General features: G+C 41.9%; 2 protein-coding genes across 5 annotated transcripts in view; one reads left to right on the forward strand and one right to left on the reverse strand.

The window, feature by feature from the left end:
- The window catches only part of FANCM (FA complementation group M), a 98,531-nt gene that overhangs the window by 10,129 nt on the left and 62,875 nt on the right, over positions 1 to 25,527 (forward strand). For all 4 annotated transcript variants that reach the window (XM_059723420.1, XM_059723419.1, XM_014601312.3 and 1 more), the window contains exons 5-6: positions 22,915 to 23,046; positions 23,962 to 24,094. In XM_059723420.1, the coding sequence (XP_059579403.1) occupies positions 22,915 to 23,046; positions 23,962 to 24,094 (265 nt within the window). The remainder of the gene's footprint in view (positions 1 to 22,914; positions 23,047 to 23,961; positions 24,095 to 25,527) is intronic.
- Positions 623 to 19,871, reverse strand: LOC106737475 (heme-binding protein 2). The gene is made up of 5 exons (XM_014601314.3): positions 19,379 to 19,871; positions 8,484 to 8,575; positions 5,992 to 6,133; positions 4,380 to 4,563; positions 623 to 3,900 (listed from the first exon to the last, which is right to left on the reverse strand). Exons 1-5 carry the CDS (start codon positions 19,599 to 19,601, stop codon positions 3,729 to 3,731), a joined length of 813 nt encoding a protein of 270 aa, XP_014456800.1. The 5' UTR covers positions 19,602 to 19,871; the 3' UTR covers positions 623 to 3,728.

A 25,527-nucleotide genomic window follows, 5' to 3' on the forward strand; every position in this document is an offset into this window, starting at 1 on the left:
AGAGGTATGTGGGGCAGTTCCAGCTGCTTGCCTCTGTTCTTGGGACTGGGAGGGGTAATACAGCATGAGGCAGTGTTCCCACTTTAGGCTTATAGTAGCCCAAATGGAGCAGGAATGTGTGTACATGCAACAGCCCTTCCAGGGTGGCTGTGCAGCTGGCACACAGGGCAGTTTTATTTGCAAGCAGCAGAACTGGGTTGAGAAGCATGGAGATGCTCAGAAGCAGCATTGACAATGGTTCTCAATGGAGGCTACTTCCACATTCCAAAAAAAAAAATAAAATAAAAGGATCGAGGGATGTCCTGTCCCTGAGCCAGAGAGCCCCTGGTGTGGTCAGTCTGCTTCTAGCCTAGGGTAGCAGCTTGCTCAGTATAAGCAGGTGATGATTTGCTAATCCACTACCTGGTGGCTGGCTGTCATAATAGCACTTACTGCTGATAGCTCCCACAGAATTGCTGGGTCTGTCCTTTTTTTGCATCTCTCTCTCACATGGGTGTACAAAACCTTTGTAGATTACGTCAGTGTAAATATGTAGTCTTTCCAGCCTCCTATTTGTGCTGACCCTTTAATAGAGTGAATTTATGTGCCAATACTGAAAGGTTGGACTCAGATACACTCCATGCACAATAAAATCTTAGCTTTATTTTTGAAAACTGTAACAGTAAACAAGACACAAGTTTCAGTGAAAATGAAATGCAGCATAAAACAACACAGCAGCCATTCAACAAAGCTGGGAAAATCCCACTGTACTTATGGAACTGATATAAATATACCTACATAGATATACATATTTTTGTACAATAAGCAGGGCCCTGAATATCACAATAACCAGATTAAACTTTTTAGGCACTAATATTAGTTTGAAAAATGCATAGTAGGCAGGACAACAATTTTTTTTTTTTAAGGCTGAATTATTCAAACTACTCAGATTTGATCAGGTGAATGATTTCTAGTTAGAGCTACTTTTAGGTGTATTGTATCAGTTATTTAAATATCAAATTAAATATTAATTATTTAACTGTTTGACGTATTGCATCTAAAAGAGCAATACAATAAAATGCCTACATTCAGTTGAGAGAAACTAAGCAGCAGGGTTGGAAAATGAATTTTCTGGTTTGGCAGAGGTTCAGGCTGCCTTGGACGTTGATGCATGTATTTGTCGTGGTAACATTTCATAACTTTCATCAATGTGCTGTATATAGACTGCTTAGTAAATTTGTGCATAAACGAGAAAACGTGGTTCAAAGCATCCCTTACTGTAAAAGTAGTCTAAGAAATGAGCAGTCTTCCATGATCATACACTGCATCTTCAAATTTAGGATTCATTAATTCACAAGAGTATAAGCAATTTAATACAGGTAAAAATAAATACTAACTTGATACATAGATCCTTTATTTTTGCACAAAATAACATTAGACACTTCCACTGTTTTTGTCATTATTAACGGTATATCACTAATTTTAAGTGGGAAACAGGTGGGAAGCAACAACAATTTCTACAACTGGATGCAAAGTAATACTGAATTGCTCTTAAAGCTATGAGGCAGTAACCAGTAAAAAATTAGCACATGGTGAGATTTGTGACAGGCTATTTCCCCATCGCCTCCCCTTTCTACGCATAGTCTTCACTCTCCCTTGGGTATCCTCTGCAGCCACAAGAGGGTGCCTTGATTACTCTCTTGACCATGCTTGCTAAAACAGTTCAAGTCTCAAAATGCAAATCTAGCATATTTTATGGCATGGAAAGTACCATGATTTTAAAGACTATTATGACATTTACATATTTGGGAGAAAAAGAACACTTGGCTTGGTAGCTGCAACCATTTTGTTTAAATTTAACAGAATGTGCTTTGAATTGAATTTCCATATCTTTGAGATGTGGAATGGGCTTTGAGAATTGATTTTTCCATATCTTTTAATTGCAAAGATTTTTTCACTCCTCCTCTGTCAAAAAGCTCTAGTTTGAAAGCAATACACTCATTATGCAGATGGTGGTCACACTTCAATATTGGCCTATTCGCTGATTAGAAGTACTGAAACACTGGCTAAAAATATTTTGAAAATTCTTTTTGTTCATGCTGTTAGCTGCTTGACTACATTACCTGTTTGCAATTGTACAGTCAGAAAACTGTCACTGGGGTTCAGAATATTTCTGTGTATGTTACTCTTGTGAACAATATATTTCAGCTTCTGTAAAATATTTCATTTGGCATTTAAAGTAATACTTGGAGTTATTACAAATTTAAATCGGATGCATGAGAAAGAACTTGGTTATTACAAGTTTATCAGAATTTGTTTTTCATTAAACAATGAAAAAACCTGCATTGTGCTGAATACAAGGGGATGAGAGTCTTTAACCTGATTTAGGAGAACACTTCTAATGGCTGTCTATACATCTAATCACAAATAACATCACTTTTACTCAGGCAGTGCAATAAGAAAATAATACATTTACTCTGAATAATTTATGCTATATATTGTCATGACCAAAAATCACAACATACGTGCTTGAGTTGATCTAAGTCTTGTACCAGATAAATAATTTTCATAACTAAATTTAACAATTTTATACTACTTTACTACATTTCTTATTCAGTGAAGCTACGAGTTTAGCCCATAAAATCTAGATTTCTTTGGATGTACTAGGAAGTGAAATTCCTAAACAAAATATATTTCCAAGCTCAAAATTCTCTCATGATAATTATATTCCAGAATGTATTAAGATGTTCATTTTTACAGTACTTTAATAGTAGTAGTATTAAACAGTAAACTTGCATATTTTCTGTAAGGGGGGAAAAACACCTTTCAGCTGCATAATTAAAATTGACCTAATGATTTTTTTTTTTTTAAGAGGCAATAAATTATGCTAGTAATTCTTAACACAGTAATTCTTGTCATTCTACATTTATGGTTTTAATTTTGTAGTTGGAATGGATTCTTATTCTAACACCAGCCTTCTAAATTAATCAATGTGCACCCTTAAATTGGTTCTGAAGTTCATATTGCTTTATGTTTAGAAAATGCAATATTTAACTAGCAGCAATGCTTCTGTCTGCTGATGGCATATTCAGTCAAATGAATAGTTATAATGGGGTTAAGAAAAATATTTGTTGTCAAGGCTTGAATGAGTAATGGGACAGTCCTCACATCCCACACTTTCTAAGGTGAAAAATACTTTGGATAAATGCCTTTTTGAGATGAGTAGGAAGAATCTGTTCTTGATGGTGGAATTCTCAAAACTAATCAGTGTTGTCAGAATTGCACTAGTTAATTTTCCCTTCCTATTTAGGATACTCCAGAGATACAATAATGCAAAAACTATTATAGCAAATGTTCAACAGCAGGTTTTGCTGTTAAAAATATATTAACTTGTGAACTATTCTGTCATGTGTTTGAGTTCAGCTCGTCTGAAAAACAACGGGGATCAATTCTGAAAAGTGTTGAAAAATTGTGTATAACTGTAAAATGTTAAATATTTAATAGGAAATTGTGCATAAGAAATTCTTTCAAAATTGGCAGCAAGTTTCAGGTGTTAACTGTTACCACCCGAAGAAGTAAGTTAAAATACCTGTCATGGTAATTTGATGCAATGAGACATATTTTAGAAAAATAGACATATAAATATGTGAATAATTATCCACAGTTTTCATTAACTCTTTCATGTGATTCACTTGCAAGCTTAAATAAAAACTGAAGTTGGATAATGGGTAGGCATCAGCAGTGGGAAGCTATGGTCTTTGAAGGAACCATATTTCATTGCGTCTCACCACTGCCGCTGGGTTGGTGTATCCCGCAATGATGAACGTGTCCTCCAGACATAGCTCAGGACTTTCCAGAAGTTCTTCCAGCAAGTTTATTTCTCTCATGATAGTCATTTCATTGATGACCCCTTGGAAGCTCCTGTATCAATCAAGTTTAAATTGAAGTCTACTCTATAATAGATGTATTCCTTGGAGACCCCCTAATTCCAGAAGCTTATCTCCCTTTCCCAGCTCTGGTGATTTTTAGATGATACCATTCCTGCTCTGTAGGTTGTAGCTGCTAAAGTTTTGCTTAAATTAATATTTAGACTTGTCAGCTCAATGTCTCCCGTTGTACTACCATATGAGAGAAACTGGTTGAGGAGGGGAATATAACTGCTACTAATTTACTTAAAAAAAAAAAAAAAAAATCAAGTACCTTGTAACCTTAGCCCCAAACTGTAGAATGTGAAACAGATATTTTCCAAATACCTAAATACTTCTGTTTTAGATACTTAACACAGACATTGAGCCCTGAGGTCCACTTATTAGGTTTTAGTATTTGAATTGAAATATGTGGCTAGAATGGAACTTGTGCCACTTATGCTTTTATTTGAACAAGATTAAAATGTTTCTTACCTACTGTATACAATAGTAGGAGGCCACTCTTCAATGACTATGTCGGGATCCGACGGCTGAGGTGGTTGCCCCTGCAATTGTTCAGGCAAGTAGTATGCTACTGTCACAGAACGTGTGATCTCAGATCGATATTCATTTGTATGCACTATAGTCACAATGGGTATAGTTAAACCAAGGTACAAACCTGAAGAAAAATACATGACCGTTACGTTGAAGAAGAGAAGGTAGAACTCTTGTATTCTATATGCATGAATTTTTAACCTGTGCTAAATAAACTAAACTGACTTTTTAATGAATCAAAGCATCATGCAACAGGCAAGGTCCTATAGCAGAATGGAATTCAGTAGGTTTTAAAAATGGCAGCATGGTATGGATGGTTGGAGGTTATTGGTATCATCCTGTGCTTTGAAATGCAGTGCCAATATCAAACACTGTGTTCTGAGAACTGCCCTCCCCTCAATGCTGAACACTTGGCTCTTACCAAGTTTAATCTGGCAAGTTTGCACATATCTTACATGCTTGGGGTTTTTGTGTTTTTAACCCAGCCACATGCAAAATTTTGTACATCTAGGAACAAGAAATGCGGGTCATTCCTACAGAATGGGGACTGCCCCTTGGAAAGTAGTGGCTTAGGGGAAAGGATTTACTGGTTCGAGTTACCAAGCAGCTCGCCGTGTGTTCCAAATACCATGCTGTGGGAGAAGAAAGAGGGGTAATGCAGCCTTTGAAAGTATGAATGCAGGAATAGTGAGAGAAATAGATGCTACTTCTGTGTGAAGCACTGAGATGGGTACTGTAATACTGTAGACTGTTCTGATTTTTTTTTTTTAGAAATTTGGAGAAGGTTTGGGAAAGAGCCCAGAAAAATTATTTTAGGATTGGAGATGATGCCTCAGTGGGAGAAGCTTGGTGCTAAACCTGCTTAGCTTTTTAGGGAAAAAGAGAGAGAAAGGACTTGATTGCAGCACAGGAGTAACTTCCTAGAAAAGTGAGTACTGAAGAGCATTTTAATCTAATGGAGAGAGAGGCATAACCGGAACTGATGTCTCAGAGCTGAAACTGAACAAACTCAAATAGGAAATTAGTGTTCAGCTTGAGATTGGATGGCCTGTCTGGAAGATGCATTTTAAGCAACTAGGTAATTGGTATCAGTACAGAGGTGAAATTTAATGGTCAGACTTGATAATCCAATATTTTTTTCAGGCCGTGCACTTTTAATTGCGTCTTCAAACACTCTTTAAATTCTGTTCTATTAATTAGAAACATCTATTTGATATTTCTGTATTAAATAGAAATAATACCAGATACCCTTTTAAAATTGTTTTTAAAGTATTTTTTTTTAGTGTTGGCAAATTTCTAAGTGCCAGGTATTGCACAAAAACAGACAGTCCAGCCTCAAACAGCATGTCATTGATAAGGTGTTGCAGAATCACTTGACTGTGGTGGTGGTGGCCTGATCTGTTTGTCTAATTTTGACTGGATTGGTGGTCTAGCTGGGAACTGAATGATCTCTGGAGAGTTGTGTATTTAGAAGCGATTGGCATAGATCATCTTAAAATTCATGGGAAGGGCTGCGTTCTTATTTTGATGCAGAAGAGCTACCCACAGTTACCTGAAGAGTTCTGCTCACAAATGTATTTCATAAGCTTCATAAATCCCAGGCATATACTCTGTTCATACTGTTCTTCTTTCATTGTAATACAAGCCCATTTGGCTTTTCCATACTGACGTTTTTCGTAAAGCAACTCTCCATGCTGCAAACAAAGTCAGACAATGAACTGATATTTTAGTTTGACAGTAAGCTATAGGAAAGGTAGTTTATCACCCGAGAGCATTGGTGTTTTCTTTTAAGTCAAATGGTTTGCTCACCTTACACGGAAAACAGCAAATCCGTATAAGGGCAGAACAATGAAAGGAACAACTAGTGACTTGCATTAAGCTGTATCTTGTGAGATGTGCAAAAATGTGACAGTTTTATTGTTGAGTCTGTCTTGGTCATAACTGATTTTTATTTTTTTAAATGGATGTTTTGAGGTTCTAGTGGTCTTTATAGTATCCTCACTATTAAATAGATGCTCATTAAAAAAAACACTGCCCTGCTTGTGTACAGAATGAGACTAGAGTCCCACGGAAAGGTAGTTTGTGGTCATGTTATTTGTTACTGTATCATAATATATGGGTGCGGTGAATTAAGTTTAAATGGGAAACCTTAATTCTGGAGTTTCCAAACCAATTGCTTAACTTTGCAACTGTAACGTTTATGTTTTGCAAGTTTCCCTAGTTCAGTTTTTCCCAAAACCAGTTGCATTATCTTCAAACTCATATGAGTGACATCACAGGCCTTGTTAACCTGTTGTAATGGCTGTAATGAATTGTGTGCAGTGGACAGTTAGTAGGTATTTTGGTTGGATACCCAGCAGGCCTCTTTTCTTTTAGTTTTGTCTCATTTCATTTTTCTTCATCCGTTAACTCTCTTAGATAATCATCCATCTTGTTTTGTGCTCCAAGCCTTAATATGATGTGTAGTTCTCCTTCTCAATGTATAGTGTAGATTGCCATTTCCTTTTTCTTTTACAGCCCATGGACTAGATCCAGCCAAGAATTGGATCTGGCCCACGGTGCTGGGGATTGGTGGCATAGGGTGTCACCTGATGTGTGCCACCATGCATGTCTCTGATGTGTGCCACCACGCATGTCTCTGATGTGTGCCACCAATCCCCTTTGCAGTGCCCCAGCCCTCCCTGCTTTCTGTCCAGGGCTGTTCTCTTGTTCCCCTATTGCAGCCTCCATTTACCCCTGCTGCTGAGTTCGGCGTACACCATTGCTGTGGGCAGTGGGAACTGGTGGCACTTGTGGCAAGCTTTAGTGAAGGCTGCAGTAGGGTTGTGTGAGAACAGTTCTCACAGAGCTGGGAGGATGTGGAGGGGATTGGCAGTCTGCCATTCTGACAGGGTGTCATCCCCTGCTTTAAACTGTAAAAGCTGTCAAAATATGCATTTGGAATATCAAATGAAGATGCATTATTCTTTGAGATCAGCTTCAATATTACATGGTTCACTATCTGGAGTTCACTAGCTTGAAATAGGACAGTGACTTTCTGCCTGGCTCTATTTCTCTTAGTTCTTACAGGACAGTTTTGAACCCAGATCTTTATTGGTTCTGCTGCTCAAATGTTTTTACTCTTTGGTGCTGTCACTGCTGGTACAGAAGTTGTGGGGAAAAGTTTATGGAAAATAAGTTGCTTTTTTAACTGCTTTCTATATGAAGGTGCTTAAGACACTGAGCTGTACTTGCTGCAGTGTAACACTAGATGACAAGGTCTTGAAGCATCTAAAGAGGTTGTCTGTGTTTAAATTAGAACCTGAATTCCTTAAATGTATCTTCTACACTTGGCTCGTGCAAGTGGTTATGAGTATCCTTTCATACTAGATATGACAGGTATGGACAGACGGGCACAAGTATTTGTTAACCCTTCCTTTGTGGAAAGGGGAGAACCCCTCTGACTCTCATAAATATTAATTGAAAGAGGATCAAAGTGCCCAACCCCCATGAGAAGGGCTTGTGTTTTCAAAATGCCAGGCTGAAAAACCACATCACTAAGACTCACTAAAACCACGAGTCAGAAGATCTGGCTGCTAAAATTACAATAGGAGTTTGGAGCATATTTTCCTTTCCCTTGTTTTTGAAAGGGATTATTCATAATTCTGAATTCAGGGTGCGGGGAAAAGAACGCTGTGCTTGGACCTTGGTGTATAAAGCCAATGTGACTTTCAATCAGTTTGAAAAAGGCAGTGTGGAAAATATGCTTCCAGATTTTTCTTGCAACTTAAATAGACTTTTGGCCATGGATGCAGGGTGTTCACATGCAAAGTTTGTTTTTAGATTTACCTAATGTACGTTCTGCATATATTGACACCACTCATTTGTGTGCTCTCCTCTCTTTTTTGATCTTTTTGGGGACAGTTGGGAGCAGTCTGGTTTCCTCAAGATTTCAGTTACTTTTTTGTCTTGCAGTACATAAGCAGCTTAATTTTTCTGTCTGTGTACTCACTTAAGATATTCAAATATATAAGCTACTAAAGTACCAGTAAAAAAGAGTGTTACCTTTTCTTTGTGCTGGATCAATGTAAATGGGACATGCTCCCTCTCTTGGGGGCGGTTGTTTCTGGTAAGTTGCTGGATTGGCTCTGCCATGTCTGCAATGAGATGATCATAAAATCATAGGCAGTGAGGGTTGAAGGAACCTCAGGAGGTCACATCTAGTCCAACCCCTTGCTCAAAGCAGGACCAGCCCCAACTAGATCATCCCAGCCAAGGCATTGTCTACCCGGCTCTTAAAAACCTCCAAGATGGGGATTCTACCACCTCTCTGGGTGACCTGTTCCAGCGCTTTACTACCCTCCTCATGAAAGAGTTTTTTCCTAACATTCAACCTAAACTTCCCTTGCTGCAAGCTGAGCCCATTGCTCCTTGTCCTGTCATCTGCCACCACTGAGAACAGTCCAGCTCTATCCTCTTTCAAACAACTCTTCAGGGAATTGAAGACTGCTATTAAATCCCCCTTTTCTGCAGACTAATAGGCCCAGCTCCCTCAGCCTCTCCTGACAAGTCATGTGTCCCAGCCCCCTAACCATTTTCATTACCCTATGCTGGACTCTCCAATCTGTCCACATCCTTTCTGTAGTGGGGGGCCCAAAACTGGACACAGGACTCCAGATGTGGCCTCACCAGTGCCGAACAGAGGGGAATAATCACTTCCCTCAATCTGCTGGCAATGGTCCTACCAGTGCAGCCTAGAATGTTGTTAGCCTTCTTGGCAACAAAGGCACACTGTTGGCTCACATTCAAATTCTTGTCCATTGTGACCCCCGGTTCCTTTTCTGCAGAGCTGCTGCCCAGCCTGCACCGGTGCTTGGGATTGTTTTGTCCTACATGCAGGACTTTGCACTTGTCCTTATTGAGACTCATGAGATTTCTTTTGGCCCAGTCCTACAGTTTGTCTAGGTCTCTCTTAATCCTACCCCTACTCTCCAGCATATCTGCGACTCCTTCCAACTTAGTGTTATCGTTAGACTTGCTGAGGGTGCACTCCATCTCATCTTCCAGGTCACTGATGCAGATATTGAACAAAACCAGCCCCTGGACCAACCCCTGGGGCACTCCCACTTGATACTGACTGCCAACTAGGCATCTAGCCATTGACTGCTACCATCTGAGCCTGACAATCCAGCCAGTTTTCTATCCTTGACCTTACAGTCAATTCATCCAGCCCATACTTCCTTAGCTTGGGAGAATGCTGTGGGAGGCTGTATCAAAAGTCTGGCTAAAATCAAGCTGTACCACAATCACTAGTCTCCTTGCATAGACCCAGTCATCTTATCCTAGAAGGCAGTCGGGTTGGTCAGGCATGACTTGCCCTTGGTGAATCTATGCTGACTGCTCCTAATCACCACTTTTTCCTCCAAGTGTTTTGAGATGGATTCGCTGGGGATCTATCTGCTTCATCATCTTTCTAGGGACTGAGGTGAGGCTGATTGGCCTGTAGTTCCTTGGATCCTCCTTCTTTCCTTTCTTAATGGGCGCTATATTTGCCCTTTTCCAATCATCCAGGACTTCTACCAGTCACCACAAGTTTTGTTTTGTTTTTTTCAAAGATGATGCCCAGCAGCTCTGCAGTTGTATCAGCCAAGTCCCTCAGCACCCTTGGGTGCATCGCATCTGGCCCTGTGAACTTGTACACATCCAACTTTTCAAAATACAGATTTCTCTACCTTTACGCAGGTTCTGTATGTGCAAATTCGCTCTTATGCGATGACCTTTTTATACCAAAAATTCATTATATGTGAGGTAAGTTCACCCTTATGCAATTGGTGTGGTGGAAGCCTGCAGTCAGCTGCTTTGTGTGGTGCATTGTGGGAGTGACATGCACCCAAATATAGTTTCCCATGTGGATCTGTGCTCCTCGCTCATTGTCTGCGACACGTGTTTCTGTAGTTGCCATCCCCATTATGGCTTCTAAGCATCCTGCTAGCTTATCTTCTACCCCTCTCCCCACTTCATCAATGAAGCGCAAGAAAATTTCACTAACACTGGGGACAAAAGTGGAGATTTTGAACTGTGCAAAAGCTGGTGAGGGGTCCTCTGCACTTGGTCATGCTTGTGTGTACCATCTGCTGTTGGTGAGTACCAAAATTGTCTTGTAAAAGTGGTAGAAATGGGTCTGGGAGCCAGTAAAGTTGAGGTCTTGGAACGTATCCCTATTTGTTACATTGTAAAGTGGTTTCCTTTATGCGAATTTGAGTTACCTGCTGTTTTCCAGGAATGCATGTACAGGCAGTCCTCGACTTACAGCGTTTCACACTTAGCACGTTTATAAATTGACACCCTGTTTCAACTTTATGACATCAGTTTTGACTTTACAACGCTTGTTCGCTGGCGTGGCGTCGCATCGGATCATCTCCCTGGAGAACATCTGTCCCAACTGCCTTGATCACTTTCTTTAAAAAAGCAGACAAGACTCCAGCCAAGAACCCTTCAAAAAGTCTAACCAAGAGGCTTTCGAAAGTCCAGCAAAATCATCTTGAAGAAGTCCTTGCAAATCAATATGATTGCTATACAGGATCTCCATCTAGCGCAGGAGGATTACGATCCCACTAGGGGGACGCCTTGCTGGACTTGGTGCTGGCTACGGGGGATGACCTGGTGGGGGGATTGCGGGTACAAGGCAACCTAGGGGATAGAGATCATCAATTGATTTAATTTAGTATCTGGTGAAGGGTGAGAAAAGTAACCAGGGCAGAAGTGCTAGACTTCAGAAAGGCTAACTTCAGTGTGATCAGGAGATTAGTTAGTGGGGCATTAAAGCTCAAGAGTACTGACAAAATGGGGGTCCAGGAAGGGTGGTCGTTCCTCAAGGAAGCTAGCCTTCGCGCACAGAAGGAGGCAATCCCACTATGAAGAGAAGGGGGAAAAGGGGCCAAGAAGCCCTCTTGGCTAAACATGGAAATCCAGGAAAGCCTAAGGGCAAAAAAGAGGCATACAGGCTGTGGAAGCAGGGGGTAGCTGTCAAGGAGGAGTACACCTCCTTGGCACACACTTGCAGGGAATCAGTCAGGAAGGCCAGAGCAGCATTAGAACTAGGCTGGTGACAAAAATTAAGGACAACAAAAAGTCCTTCTTCAGCTATATAGGAACCAAAAAGAAGGCGAAGGGCAGCATAAGACTCCTACAGGATAGACAAGGGGAGTTGGTGAGAGATAGGAGGGGCAAAGCAGAGCTCTTCAATGAGTTTTTTGCCTCTGTGTTCTTGAGCTCTGATCTAGACAAATCTCCCAAATGCATTACTGACAGAAACAGGAGAAATGCCAGCCTGCTTTTCATTCCATCCAGGAAGAGCACACACCAACTGCTGAAACTTCCTTAGCCTGACGAAGGATTTTTGAACCTGAAAGCTTGCTTAATAAATATTTTCCAACTATTTGGGTTGGTCTAATAAAAGATATCAAATTCACCCAAGGAACCTTGTCAGCCTACTAAAGAGACATTTGGGGGAGCTGGATGTGTTTAAATCAGTGGGACCAGATGAGCTCCATCCACAGGTGTTGAAAGAATGAGTTAGTGTCATAGCAGAGCCACTGGCATGGCTGTTTGAGCACTCGTGGTGCTCAGGTGAGGTCCCAGAGGACTGGCAAAGGGCCAATGTGGTCCCTATTTTCAAGAAGGGGAAGAAGGAGGATCCAGGTAACTACAGACTGGTTAGTCTCACCTCTATCCTTGGAAAAACCCTTGAAAAAATTATCAAGGATCACATTTATAGGAGTCCAGGGGGTAATATAATGCTGAAGGGCAACCAGCACGGGTTCATAGCAGGTAGATCTTGCCTGTACTAACCTCATTTCTTTCTATGACCAGGTCACTAAATGCTTAGATGCAGGAGTCAAGGTAGATGCCATTTACTTGGACTTTAAGAAGGGCTTCAACACAGTATCCCACCCTATTCTCATAAATAAATTGAATGGCTGTGCCATAGACTATTACACAGTCATGTAGGTGGCACCGGAGAGTGGTGGTGGATGAGCAGGTATTGACCTCGAAAGATGTGGGCAGTGGGGTCCCGCAACGCTCAGTCCTTGGGCCGGTGCTGTTCAACATCTTCATCAGTGACCTGGATGAGGGTGTGGAAAGTACTCTGTCCAAATTTGCAGATGACACCAAACTATGGGGCGAAGCAAACACACTGATGGGAAGAAACTGGACAGTTTAGAGAAGTGGGCAGAGAATAATAGGATGCAGTTCAACAAGGACAAGTACAAGGTGCTGCACCTAGGGAGAGGGAATCACCAGCACGCTTACAGGCTGGGGGATGACCTTCTCAGCAGAACAGCATCAGAAGGATCTTGGAGTCGTTGACTCCAAGATGAATACGAGTCGTCAATGTGATAAAGTAATTAGCAGAGCTGATCACACTTTGTCATGCATTAGTAGGTGCATCACAATGCTCCCCTCTGTGCGGCACTGGTCATGCTGCAGCTGGAGTACTGTGTCCAATTTTGGGTGCCACAATTCAAGAAGGATGTGGACAACCTTGAGAGGGTCCAGAGGAGGGCCACTCATACGCTTAGAGGCTTGCAGGGGAGCTCCTACGAGGAAAGGCTGAGGATCCTGGACCTTTTCAGCCTCTGCAAGAGAAGGCTGAAGGGTGATTTTGTGGCAGTATACAAATTAACTGGGGGGGGGGGGGGGGGGGTGCAGCAGGGAATAGGAGATGCTCTGTTTACCAGAGCACCCTTTGGAATAACCAGAAACAACAGCCACAAGCTGATGGAGAGTAGATTTAGGTTGGACATCAGAAAACTTTATGGTGAGGGTTGCCAGAATCTGGAATGGGCTTCCAAGGGAGGTGGTGCTGTCCCCCTACCTTGGGGTTCTTCAGGAAGATACCAGACAAGCACCTGGCTGGGGTCACTTGACCTCAGCTCTTTTTCCTGCCACTGGCGGGGGATTGGACTTGATGATCCATTGAGGTCCCTTCTGACCCTAGCACCTATGAATCTAAAAAAGACATTGAGCACTTGAGCCTTGTTGCATCCACTGTCACTATAGGTTGCTTCCCCCATTGTTCAGGGAAAATATGGGTTCTTTACTAATCTTCTTGTTGCTGACATACGTGTAGAAACCCTTCTCGTTACCCTTCACGTCCCTTGCTAGCTGCAACTCCAGTTGCACTTTGGCCTTCCTGTTTTCATCCCTGCATGTCCAAGCAATATTCTTATACTCCTCCCTAGTTGTTTGTCCAAGTTTACACTTGTAAACTTTATTTTTCTGTGTTAGCTCACTGAAGAGTCTTCTGCTAAGCCAGGCTGGTCTGCCATACTTGCTAGTCTTCCTGTTGGTCGAGATGGCTTGTTCCTGCATTTTCAGTAAGGTTTCCTTAAAATACAACCAATTCTCCTGGACTTGTTTTTCCCTTAGATGGGCCTCCCAAGGTATCCTGCTCATGAGTTCCCTTAGTGAGTTGAAGTCTGCTTTTCTCAAGTCCAGGGTCCTTCCTCTGCTTCTTTCCATCCTTTTCCTCAGAACTCAGTCCACACTGGTAATTTTGGTTGTGTGGCCATGCCTAGTAGGCTTTTGCTCACATGCTTCCTAGCACCTAGCCAACTGCTGGTTAGACTGTGAAGGAATGAACTGCAATTTATCCACAGGATAAAAGAGGGAAGGGGTCACCATATGTCATCTGCCTCATGATAGCTAGTCCTGCCACACGCTTTTGCCCTGTGGTTAATTTTATACTTATAGCCCTGCTAAGCTACTGCGCTTTAGCTGTTGTTTGCTATGGGTAAGATCATGTACGTGGGCAGCTGTGGAGCAGGTGACACGCGATATAGTCCCACCGCCTTCTGCTCCTGGTGAATTGTTCAATTGTCCTTACCTCAAAGGTACAACACATTTGAAGAAACCCTTGAAGGGAGAACAGGTATTTTTTAACGTGTCCCCTCTGAATCGGTCTTTCCTTCAGTTCTAGCTTCCTGGAGTTGTACTGCTAGAGATTTCCTATTGAAGGACCTGAGTGTAGGCTGTGGCTGCCCCATTCTTTGTCTTCTGTTACTGGGGCACAGAGGAATTTGTGGTGGTGTGGCCTGATCGGACACTGCTGTTCAAAAGAACTATGCAGTGAGGGGAGGCACGTGCATGGCAGGAACGGGAACTGGACGACACATCCTTAAGAGCCACAGTTACTGGAAAGAAAGTGACCGTTTGATTTTCAGTATGTGGATTCTTATCAGTAAGAGTTAGTTATGTTGCAGACCACAATTTTAAATTCCTTTTGTAAAAATAGCTGTTCTCAGTCTTTTCAGTAGTTCCCTTGCATGCTATTCAGTGAAGTTAATGCATGCCTTAAGATGTGCTTTTTCATGTGCGAGTTGCATTTGTCATCTTCACTGATGGGAACTCTGTTACTGAAAATGTTTAATATTAATTTGCTAAGATTCACCTTTGTTTTGAACCTCAAGTTTTGTTAATTCAAATATTAAATTGTACTTTGCCATCTGAGGCTGATTTACAACGTGTTAGTTGGCAGTAAGGCTTAATATTAAAGCAGATGTATTTCAAAGCTAAATTGTTGCTATACATGTTATGTCATACTGAATAATTACAGTACCCTCAATTGACTGTCTTGTGAATGTAGGAAGGAAACTTAATTAGGATAAGGCTTTTGATATATTGGAATTGGTCTCTAGAAAAAGGTTGAAGAAGACATTCTTTGTAAGCCCTGTTTTTTCACTTCCTTCAAATTTTAAGTGAAAGAGTGAGTGGTTAAAAAAAACAAAACAACCCCAAACAATTCCTTGTTTTTCAGTGAAATGTATCATGTTTCATTGGCAGTGGCAGCAATCCCTCATGGTCAAGGTTGATCACTCCCACAGGTGAAGCAAAGGGTTGTAAATGAGTCCATTGATGGCTACGAAGGTTGATCCTAGAGCTGCAGACCCTCTGGTAAATGCCACGGGTGGTGGTTAAAGGGAGGGCTGGACTACTCTGTCTTGTTTTCTTTCCTTCCTTTCATTTCTATCACTTTTCTGCCTCCAGGGCAAGACAGTTTTCCTCAAAATAAGATGTGCCTTCTCTCACAAGGTGTCACCATGTAGCCCTGTCTCAGGCTAGTTTTTCCCAATTTGTGGTGTCAATGCCACACTTAATGTTCGCAGTGAGGGTGTCCTTGAAGCATTTCCTCTGGCCTCTGCGTGTCCTTTTGTCCTTGACTGAGTAGGGAGTATAGCAGTCCCTTTGGTAAATGTACATCGGATGTGCACACAGTGCCCTGTCCACCACAGCTGATGTTGAATAATCAGCGCTTCCATACTGGTGGTGTTGGTGTCAGTAAGGACATTGGCATTTGTGTGATGAATGATCCTCTCACTTTTATGCCAAGGATCTTTTGGAGATAACACTGGCAATGGCCTTCCAGGATTTTAGGTGGTCCCTAGGTCATCCAAGATTCACAGCTGCAGAGAAGAGTTGGGATTACCACAGGCTTATATAGTAGGAGCTTTGTTCGAGCCAGGAGCTAAAATAAAATTTTTAGAAAGTAAGCTAAGCCACTCAAGTTAGGGAACTGAATTTACATGGATGTTGCTAAAATCAACAGCCTTGCTTTTAAATATTTACATTTGTGTTGGATGCATTATTCTATGACAACTATTGTACAATATATCTAACAGTATGATTTACCTGGCCTTTGTCCTGGAAAGCTGGTGACCCAAGTTCACACCTGACCTAACAAAAGAAGTAACTTTGGGAAGAAAATAGGTTGGGTTGCAGCAAAACAGATGATAACTCTTAATTGGCATTTGTATACCTTGACAGTTCTGTTAATTAAATGTTTTAAATTTAATTGGCTGGCACTACATATTGGTATCATAGAAGAAGCAAGCCTTTAGAGGGACTTCAGTCAACGAGTGTAGTGAGCTGATGCATCTGACAGCACTTGGTTTAGCATTGTTGGTGTTACTAGCATGTACATTGATGAGATTTTTAGTGTCATGCATCTAATCAAAACTCACGTGAGCTTTGTTAGGGAAGGGGCAGGAGGATGTCCGTGGCAGATGCAGACCTAGGTAAGATGCACGAATAGGAACCTTAAACAGTTTAGACCTTGGATGCTGCATCTTAGGATGAGCATGCTGCTTTTTATATTGTAATTGTATAAGTACCTTAGCTATTTTTTCTTAAATTTAGCAACTGGATGCTTCATAGGTGATCTTGATAAGTTTGGTTTTGGGACTTTTTAAAGCTTAATGTTTGCATTGAGGGTGTCCTTGAAGCTTTTCCTCTGTTGCTTCATTCTGACTTCCATCTCAGATGTATACTGTGTAAAGTTTCCTGCTCCTCTAAATAACTGCTAGCAAAGGAATTGTTTCAGAGGAAAGAAAGACTTAAGACTTCTCTTCCTGTAGTTCTAATCAATGTATTTCCTTCATCTTTGTATTTGTTCAGCTTTTGGCATAGCTCACTGGGTACAGACTGGGCTGACTTGGGATCCAGCTACTCTTGACAATAGTAAAGAATCTGCCACATAATGAAGAAGTAACTTTATTCTAATAAATGGTATCCCTCTGAACATTACTTGTCTCCCATTGCTTTAGAAATGCTGCCAGGTCCTTCTTTGGCTTATTCTACCTGTCCTTCTTCTACAGTTTTAATAATATTCTACCTTCTGTGGTGCATTTTTCATTTTGAGTCTCTGGAGAATCTGGATGGTCAAGTGTTTCTTAAATTCCAAATGCACAAACAATTTCTGTCATTTAAGGGCAACCTCCTTAGATCTTAAATGTTGCTTGTGGTCTGGTATAAAAGCATATTCACTCCTATGCAGCATCACAAAATCTTTGTTGCCTTCAGATTGATGGTGTACATGCAGTGTCAAGTAATAGGCAACAAAAGTAGTATTTTCGGAGTAATGGGTTGCTGCCTTGCATTGTCCAGAGGAGCAGAATTTATCAGGATCTGTTGATTGCATCTACCAAGAAGCTTACTCCTGGACCAATTAATTTGGAGATCATGTTTTCTATGGAAATCTTTTTCATTCATTATTAATTTAAGCATATTGAGGTCCATGTAAATACACACGTGGCTATTAATGGGCTCCAAAGCCACGTAGGTGCTTGGAGGTGGGGAAAAGGTGTGATGATCATGTCGAACTGGTACTCTACTTCAGAAAGCAGTCTTTCTGGAATGAAATGTTCATTTATCCCCAGAGGTAAACGATGCAGCAGCTTTACTCCCAGGTCTATAGACTACTGAGCCAATGTAAGCTTTCCAGCTTTTTCTGTAAAGATTTATTGCAGTTTGGAATCTGAGGAGCTCCTGTTTTAACTGTATTGGGCTTCGTAGAGCAACAGAGCCCTGCATTTTCTCTACCTCCGAGTTATGAGCATTTAAGGGGCATTAAATCTGGCATCATGACAGCTGACAATGGACAAGAATCAGTCACTTCCTTTGAACTTGGAAAGAAGAACTGAATAGAAAAAGGGGAAAACTGCAGTATTCCTGAAACCTTATGCACTTCAAAATACAGCTTCTATTAGAAACTTCTCCAGCCTACCCTCTGCTTGACTTCAACTAAAGCATGTAAAGAAACAGTATTTATCTGCACACATGGATTGTACTCCTGATTCATCCTTTAACTAAGGCCAGTTGCTTTCCCTCTCTTCCCTAGAATGGGAAAGATACCAAACAGCAAATTATACACCAGCTAATTTGGAGACACTTTGAAAAAATAGCTGTATATGTGCTAAGTGCTTTGGGAAGCAGTGCATGAAAAATCAAGGGAGTCTGCAAGAATCATTCTTCCAAAACTTCAGTACAAATCTGTGGTTAAGAATTCAGTTGGGAACTATCATTGGTCCCTTTTATGTTAACTAAGCCTTATTGTGAAAAGTATAATTTCTAACCTTTGTGGCAAAAACATCCCTTCTGTATTTTATTCCAAACACTGGGTCACTCTTAGTAAAAATTGCACATTCAAATCCCAGTATTTTAGGACATTGGCTATGGGGGGGACATGAAAGGTGTTTAAAAAATACTAAACGGTGAAGAAAGTCGAGAGGGGTTTATTGTTTACTCTCTCTCGCAACACAAGAACGCAGGGTCACAAAATGAAGCTAGTTGGCAGCAAGTTTAAAACTAACAAAAGGCGGTCCTTTTTCACCCAGGGTAGGATTCAGATGTGGAGCTCATTGCCACAAGATGAGGTGGAAGCTGGCAGTTTAGCTGAATTCAAAAAGGGTTGGACACATTCTTGGAGGAAAGGGGCATTGGTAGCTAGTGAGCAGGTGAGTGAGGGGCACGGCCTCTGAATCAGAATTGTAAACGGTAAAGGCTGCGAGGGAGAGAGGAACGGTGGAGGAAAAATCCCTGCTCAGACCCAGTTCCTTTTCAGCATCCAGCTGCCCTCCGCCTCTGCATTGCACAGGAGACTGGGCAAGACATACCTATGATCTGACCTGTAAATGGCAGCTCTTACATTCTTGAATCAAGTGAAAAGCAAGTGGAGAACATTAAAATAAACCTGTCAGATTTGCTGCATTTGGGCAGAGTCAACAGTTTGGCCTTTTCTGGTTCGCTGAACTCGGTCTTCCTTGGTTTTGTGCCCGCCTCTGCTGTTCTTTGCACGGAGCGGTTCTTTATGAGGATTAAGCCTCTCCGGAGGGGGCACCTTTTAAAGAGACTTCTAGGGACGGGCTCAGTTGCTGAGACTCTTAACAGCATCCATCCATCTTAGGGACAGCCCCCGTTTCTGGCACTGGCCCCTGGTGCTCAGCACCCCCATGCCAGAGTCTCCTCCCCATGGGGGCACTGCTGGGCTCAGACCTCTGGCTGCAGCTCTCCCAGGGGCCCTGGATGGCTCAGATCTGACCCGAGGCTAATGGCAGCCTCCCCCTGCCCCGGTCACCGGCCTGGCTCAGCCCCAAGCCGCTACCCCGTGCCCCGGCTCTTACCGCGGGGCACATCCACACGGTGCCCTCTGCCCACGCTCTGCCAGTAGTGGAGCAGCCGGTCCTGCTCCATGTCATCCTCCGGGCCATCGGCGGTGCTGGGGCTGTCATCCTCCTCATCCAGCCTCTCCAGGTCTTCCAGTGTGAGCAATGCTGGGGGCCCCAGCTCGCTCACCACACCACTCAGCTGGCAGCCGCCCGCCTCCTCCCCCTGCTGCTGCTGCATCCTGGCTGCCTTGTGCTATGCTCCCGCTGCTGCTTTATGGAGCCCCTGCCTTGCCCTTGCTTACATGCATCCTGGGCTTATTCCAAAGGGCTTCCCCGCCTCCAATGGGGCGGAGTTGAACTGGAGGGTTAGAGATGGGGCTTGGCATGCTGGGAGCAACCCCGAGGTGCTGGATGAACAGGGGGATGCCAGCACAGGTGCCACCTTCCCCCAATCTCCTAGGTGCCCAACTCCTGCCCTCTTCCCCTGCTTGCATCTGCCCTGGCCAGAAGGCTGCTGCCTTTCCCCAAGTGTCCTGGCAAGCTGGAGTGCCCAGGCTCTCTGCCCTGCCCAGCCCCTGTCTCTGGGAAGGGGTGGGAAGGAAGTGCTGGTGATTTGGGGTGAGGCCAACACAAAGGCTGGGAGTTAGCGAAAGAAAGTTTCAGCCCAGCCTCTCTAGCCTTGCTGGCTAGCAAAGGTTGTGGGGGTTAATAAGAGGCAAGGATTTCTTTTCTGGGGGAGATCTTTTATTGGAGCAACTGTGGATCTAGTGTAAAGTTAGACAAGTCTTCCTGGGGTCTCTGATCACAGGGAGCCAGGCACAGCATAGTGAAAAACAGGAGAGAAAAGTGGGGGAGAGAGATTCCCAGGGGAAGCAGGCACACAATTAGCAGAAGAAAAGAAGCTGATTGCTGACTGATAAAGAGATTTTAGGATGGGTAAACAACTGGCTGAAAGGGAGAAGGCAAGGGGTAGTACTGAAAGGAGAGGTATCCAACTGGCAGGCTGTGAGTGGCATTCCTTACAGATTAGTTTTGGCACTGATCTTGTTTAATAGTACCATTAATGAAGAGAGTGGAAGCTTACTGATGAAATGTGCTGGTGACAAAGCTCAGCCTCGGCATGTGCTAGATACAAAACTAGGAAGCATCCTGCACGCAGGAGGATCAGGTTGTTATGCAAAAAAGTACTGTATGACTTGAGGACTGAAATAAAGGACTGAAAAATAAGACTAGGATAAAAGTACAAGGTCAGTAGTACAAGGTGTTAAGTACAAGAGGATTAGTAGCAAGAATTTCTGTGGGAACTTGGGGGTTGATTAGTTGGAAACAGATGATGAGGAGGAGAGACCTGGTCTTTCTAATTGGGAAGTATTTACTGCCTTCATATAACACGCTACTAAAACCTCATTTGCAAGCTGCATGCTATTTCAGTCAGCCATTTTGAAACAGAATGATCTTAAATGTGTTGAAAAGGGTAACTAAGGACAATGGGAAATAGACAGCCTGCCTACCTAATGAGTGTGTATGTATATTTTTAAAGAGGGTACAGTTAATCTTAAGTGATTAGTTCCTCAAACCAGCCAATCATTCCTTGCTCCAAAAGAAATGTTATCTAGACTGACTGCTTTACAGACAAGCTATTAAATGAGTTTTTTCAGATTTACTTCTGTTGTTTTAAAAATAAAAAAAAAAGATTTTTTTTTTTTTATAACTACATGGAACTTGGTAGCAAGCAGTTAAATAACCAATCTTCAGACAAGTTTGTTGTCTCTAGCTGTTACATCCTGAAACAATCCTACAACCTTCACCCTCTTCAGGAGGATTTCCTGATTTAACTCTTCGAGATCCACCCAGCAAAGCCTACAGAGATTTATTCCTCTGAAACTCCAACCTAATGTATTTACTCTCATCCCACATATATGCTTTTCCCAAAAATCAGGGGTGCCTATACACGTGCTCCAATGCATTTGAATTAGAACGCGTTGGAGCAGACTCGATGAATCTGTTCTGCTCCACATAGTAATTTGAGCGCTGTAGCATCGCTGCAGTGTCATGCGTATAGGTCACTGTGGGTTTAAAAAAGGCCACTGGGGTGCTTTAATGAAAGCTCCTCGAATGAGCTTTAGTTAAAGTATCCTGCGGCCATTTTTAAATGCACAGGGGCTTAATGCATGTGACACTGCAGTGTTTCAATTAGAGTGGCTCTTCAGGAACTGCTCTAATTAAAACGCCCGTCCCCAACCCTGAACATGTGTATAGGCACCCCAGCAGCTTTCCAAAATTGGGGTGCATGTCTTAAGCAGGGAAGCTGATTTTCTTCTCTGGAATAGAAATACGGAGATGCTATGCTGCAACGGCTGCTGCTTCTCTCTGGGCCAGCAAACAGCAGGTTTGACCCAGCTCAGACAGTCTCTGTTAATTTGCTATATAACACTTTCAAAACTATATAACATGACAGTTTTTGCCTTAGGCAGTCAGCGAGCTAGCTGAGTTGGTGAGCGAGCTGCTTCATACAGCACTCTTGATCAAAACTGTGGAAACCTCTTTTTTTCTACATCTAACTTTCTAATCTAATTTCTACCTTCTGCCTTCCGAAAGCAAGGTGGGCTGCTTATTCTGGGCATGTAGTATGCAAGACAATACACAGTCTTTCTTTACTCTTTCAAACTGCACTTCCCATTGGTGATTCCTTGGGACTTGCAGCTGGAGTTGGAAAATCTCTGCAGAGGAGTTTAGGTTGTGATTAATATTTCTTTCCCAGCCTTTGGCTCCTATGACCCTGCAGGAAGCTTGTAAGTAGAAGAAGGAGCTACAGTAATACAGACTCTGTGAACTTTCAACAGCAGGTTAGCTGAACTGATGGTAAACATTATGAACATTGTACACAAGATATTGGGCTCTTGTCAAATTAAGGCCAAGACATCTATAAAGAAACTGTGACGATGATGTGGAGTGCTATATTGTTTTTAATACTAGTAGCCAAGTGGGATGGCCATCTGGAAGTCACATGCTTAGAGAAAATCTGATTTACTCCATTAATTTAAAGCTTGTACACAGCAAAGTGTGTGTGTGTGGGGGGGGAACCCCGAACCCCTTGGCAAAGAAAAGCAGGATTTAAATGAATTAGTCCATGTCACTTCCCTTATTCCGCTGAAGTGGAACAGAGGTATACATAATGAGTAAGAACAGAACTACATTTAAAAAAATAATTACTTTGCCCAGAAGACCCTTATAAACTGGTAATGGGGAACGTTGTAGTTGGATTTAATAGGGTTGCAGGTGGGCATTTGGCAAAACAACAAATGCCCACCTGTAACCCTATTTATTATTCTGGAATGAATTTAATCATCAAATAATTTCTATTGCAAAGAGAATCCTATCTTACAAAACTGTCAGCATAAGAAGGTCAATCACATTCTATTTTTATCTGTTATCTCGGCAGATGGCTGTTCATTAAGCTAATGTACTCATACACAAACAAATGGTGGTTTTGTAATGGAATAATATTTCTCATCTTTAAAATTTCACATGCATTTTGTTTTTTCCTGCAGGTATTGGAAACATTTGCTGACCGCTTGATTAGAATTAAGGTTTTGGCACAGTGTGCTATTCCCAGCCTTACAAAATACCAGATAATTCTAGCAAGAAACCAATTCAGGAAAAAACTGCCATCACGGAATATGGTAAAAGTTATTTTTTATTATAATTATGCTGACTGAGTTTGTTGCCCTGTGGTAAATAAAACTCCCAAATCAGAGGTTCTTACTATTTTACAAACTATACCTAGAAATCATCATTGAAATGCAATTCTAGGATAAATGTGCTAACTTGTTTCTCAACTGTTGCAACTACCACAGGTTTTTTTTAAGGGGGGAAAAGAGAGTGAAGAATAGTTTATCTTGTCGACTCTGTATAAGAAATTGAAAAGGATGTAACTGCTCAGTTTTATATATAGACCTCAAAATGGAACAAATGCCCCTACTTTTCTGTAAATGGTTATGGGGCTTTTAGTGATCATGGGTGCTTTGGCCTTTGTAGTATCCAGAAAGAGGTAAGTTACACTAAGAAGTACAGTCCATTTATGGTTCTACCCAAACTCGTAAGTAATAGCTTGTATCTGAATATTTGTGGGTGTCTTAAAAGGAACAACAGAAGTCAGTTTACAGTAATCAGATACCTTTCTAAAGTTGAGATTTGTAGCTGGGGTAGATGTGAAGGAAATCTTGCATACTGCTAAATTTACCAAACAGTGCAACAAGCAAGTCCCAGATGCTGGGCTGTAGATAAGGCAAAATGGTTAACGTTTCCCAAAGGTTAACTAATGCAATATCATGGATTTTGAAAATATTTTTACTGAATGTTCCCAGTTGGATCCTTTACCAGAATTCTTTTATGACTCTTAGAGGAAAAGGTTACCTTTATTGATCATTAAAAACTTATTAGTGTCTGAGGTTTCTAATAAACAGATCACCTGTTGATCATTGTTTGCTTCCACAGTTTCATTTTTAGGAAGTTAATCTGGTTCTTGGCACGAAAGATTGCAATATGATTCTAGCTGCTCATTGACCCTTTTAATTTGGTGTTTTTTCATTTCTCAGGGGATACAGCCAGGCACAATTGAAGGAGATTTTGCTCTTTGCATTACTTTGTATCATGGTTATGAGTTATTGCAACAAATGGGCACACGGTCATTATATATGTTTCTCTGTGGAATTATGGATGGATCAAAAGGTGAAGTATTTCCCTTTGTTTCCCAGTTTATGTTCCCATTTAACTTAGTGTCATGTTTAATACCCAGTTTTAGAACTAACTAGGTCAGGATGATTTACCAATTATATTTCCAACCAATGTGTTGCATTTTCGTTGCTGCTTGTGTTTGGATGAAAATAGCCTGAAAATATCCACTTAGCTTTTCAGAATAATTTGTAGATAAAAAAGTAGTCTAATGAGGAAAGCAAATATGTGCACATATGTATGACTGGGTCAGAGGAAGGTGGGAAAGATGCAGTCCCAAATAAGAAGCAGGAACAAACTTGAACCAGAATCCTGGTCTCCCCCTCAGAGATGAGTACCCTGTGTCCTGCTCTCTTGTTTTCCAACACTGACCCCATGGACCTCCTGTCTCTATGCACATGGGCACATCGTTAGCCTGGTGCTTATGTCACTCCCCTGGAAGGTGGGATATGTGGGTTTGAATGGCTTGATGTTAAGGAGGGCATTTAACCCAGATCTCGTGCTTCCCGGGTAAATCTTTAAACTTGGCTACTACGGAAGAAGCGGATGGCAGCATGCGGCCCAAAAGAGGTACCACATCTAGTGTAAAGTCTGTATTTAGTGGTAAATGTAACGTTTGTCAGCCAATGAGGCCACTTTTTTTAGAAAAATAACTGAAATACACATCACAAAGGTGATTGTAAATCAGTTATTTAAATCAAGGCTTTGCAGTTGACAATTTAAATCAGCGCACCCTGCTAGCTGGAGAATCCGAATGGGCTTAGGTGTGAGGGTGGCCCTGAGCTACTGGGCTCTGCTAAGATGGCAGCACTTTTGAGCGGCAGTAACAGAACTTAGGGGTGCCCAGGGACTTCCCTGATGAAAACTTAACTTTTAGTGATGTGGGTCAAATTCATGGACAGAGGCACCTAAATTCAAGGTAAGTATTTATGTGGGCCTGGGCCTAAGTGACTCACTGGGGTTGAACACAGTGTTTTGTGATGGACCAAGGACCTGAACCCCAAGTCCAAGGCTAGCACTTTAACTACTCCACCACCCTTTCTTTGCCTGTCTTCTGTTTGGGTCCAGCAGGCATCTTCTGTTAGCTTATGTGCCTCCAAAGTGTTCTTGTGTTGTTAAATCTACCAGAACTTGTGCATGAGGACAGTGACAGTCCATTGCTTGAAATCACTGGTGTCACTCCTAGGATAAAGAGAAGATGAAAATTGCTACCTGTGAAAAATATGTCTTTATAATAGCTCTCTGCGGGATCAAACACCCCCTGACCCTATAAGGAAGGGAGGAGGGAATATCTGCTATTCTGACCTCCCCGTGTTGGATATCAGGGCATTCTTTTATTGTTTGCATCGAAACGTTTTTGTCTGCAGACAGGCTACTTAACAGTGTAACTGGGGAATTAGTTTATTTAGGCTACATTTATGGCCTCCCAA

Source organism: Alligator mississippiensis, chromosome 2 (assembly GCF_030867095.1).
Source record: "Alligator mississippiensis isolate rAllMis1 chromosome 2, rAllMis1, whole genome shotgun sequence".
Classification (NCBI taxonomy): domain Eukaryota; kingdom Metazoa; phylum Chordata; order Crocodylia; family Alligatoridae; genus Alligator; species Alligator mississippiensis.

Excerpts from the sequence above, each read along its gene's own strand:
- LOC106737475 (XM_014601314.3), bottom strand. The coding sequence starts at position 19,601 with ATGCAGCAGCAGCAGGGGGAGGAGGCGGGCGGCTGCCAGCTGAGTGGT. Across the intron at positions 6,134-8,483 it reads TGATCCAGCACAAAGAAAAG|CATGGAGAGTTGCTTTACGA; the intron begins GTAACACTCTTT and ends CTTTGTTTGCAG. Across the intron at positions 3,901-4,379 it reads CCTACTATTGTATACAGTAG|GAGCTTCCAAGGGGTCATCA; the intron begins GTAAGAAACATT and ends TGATTGATACAG.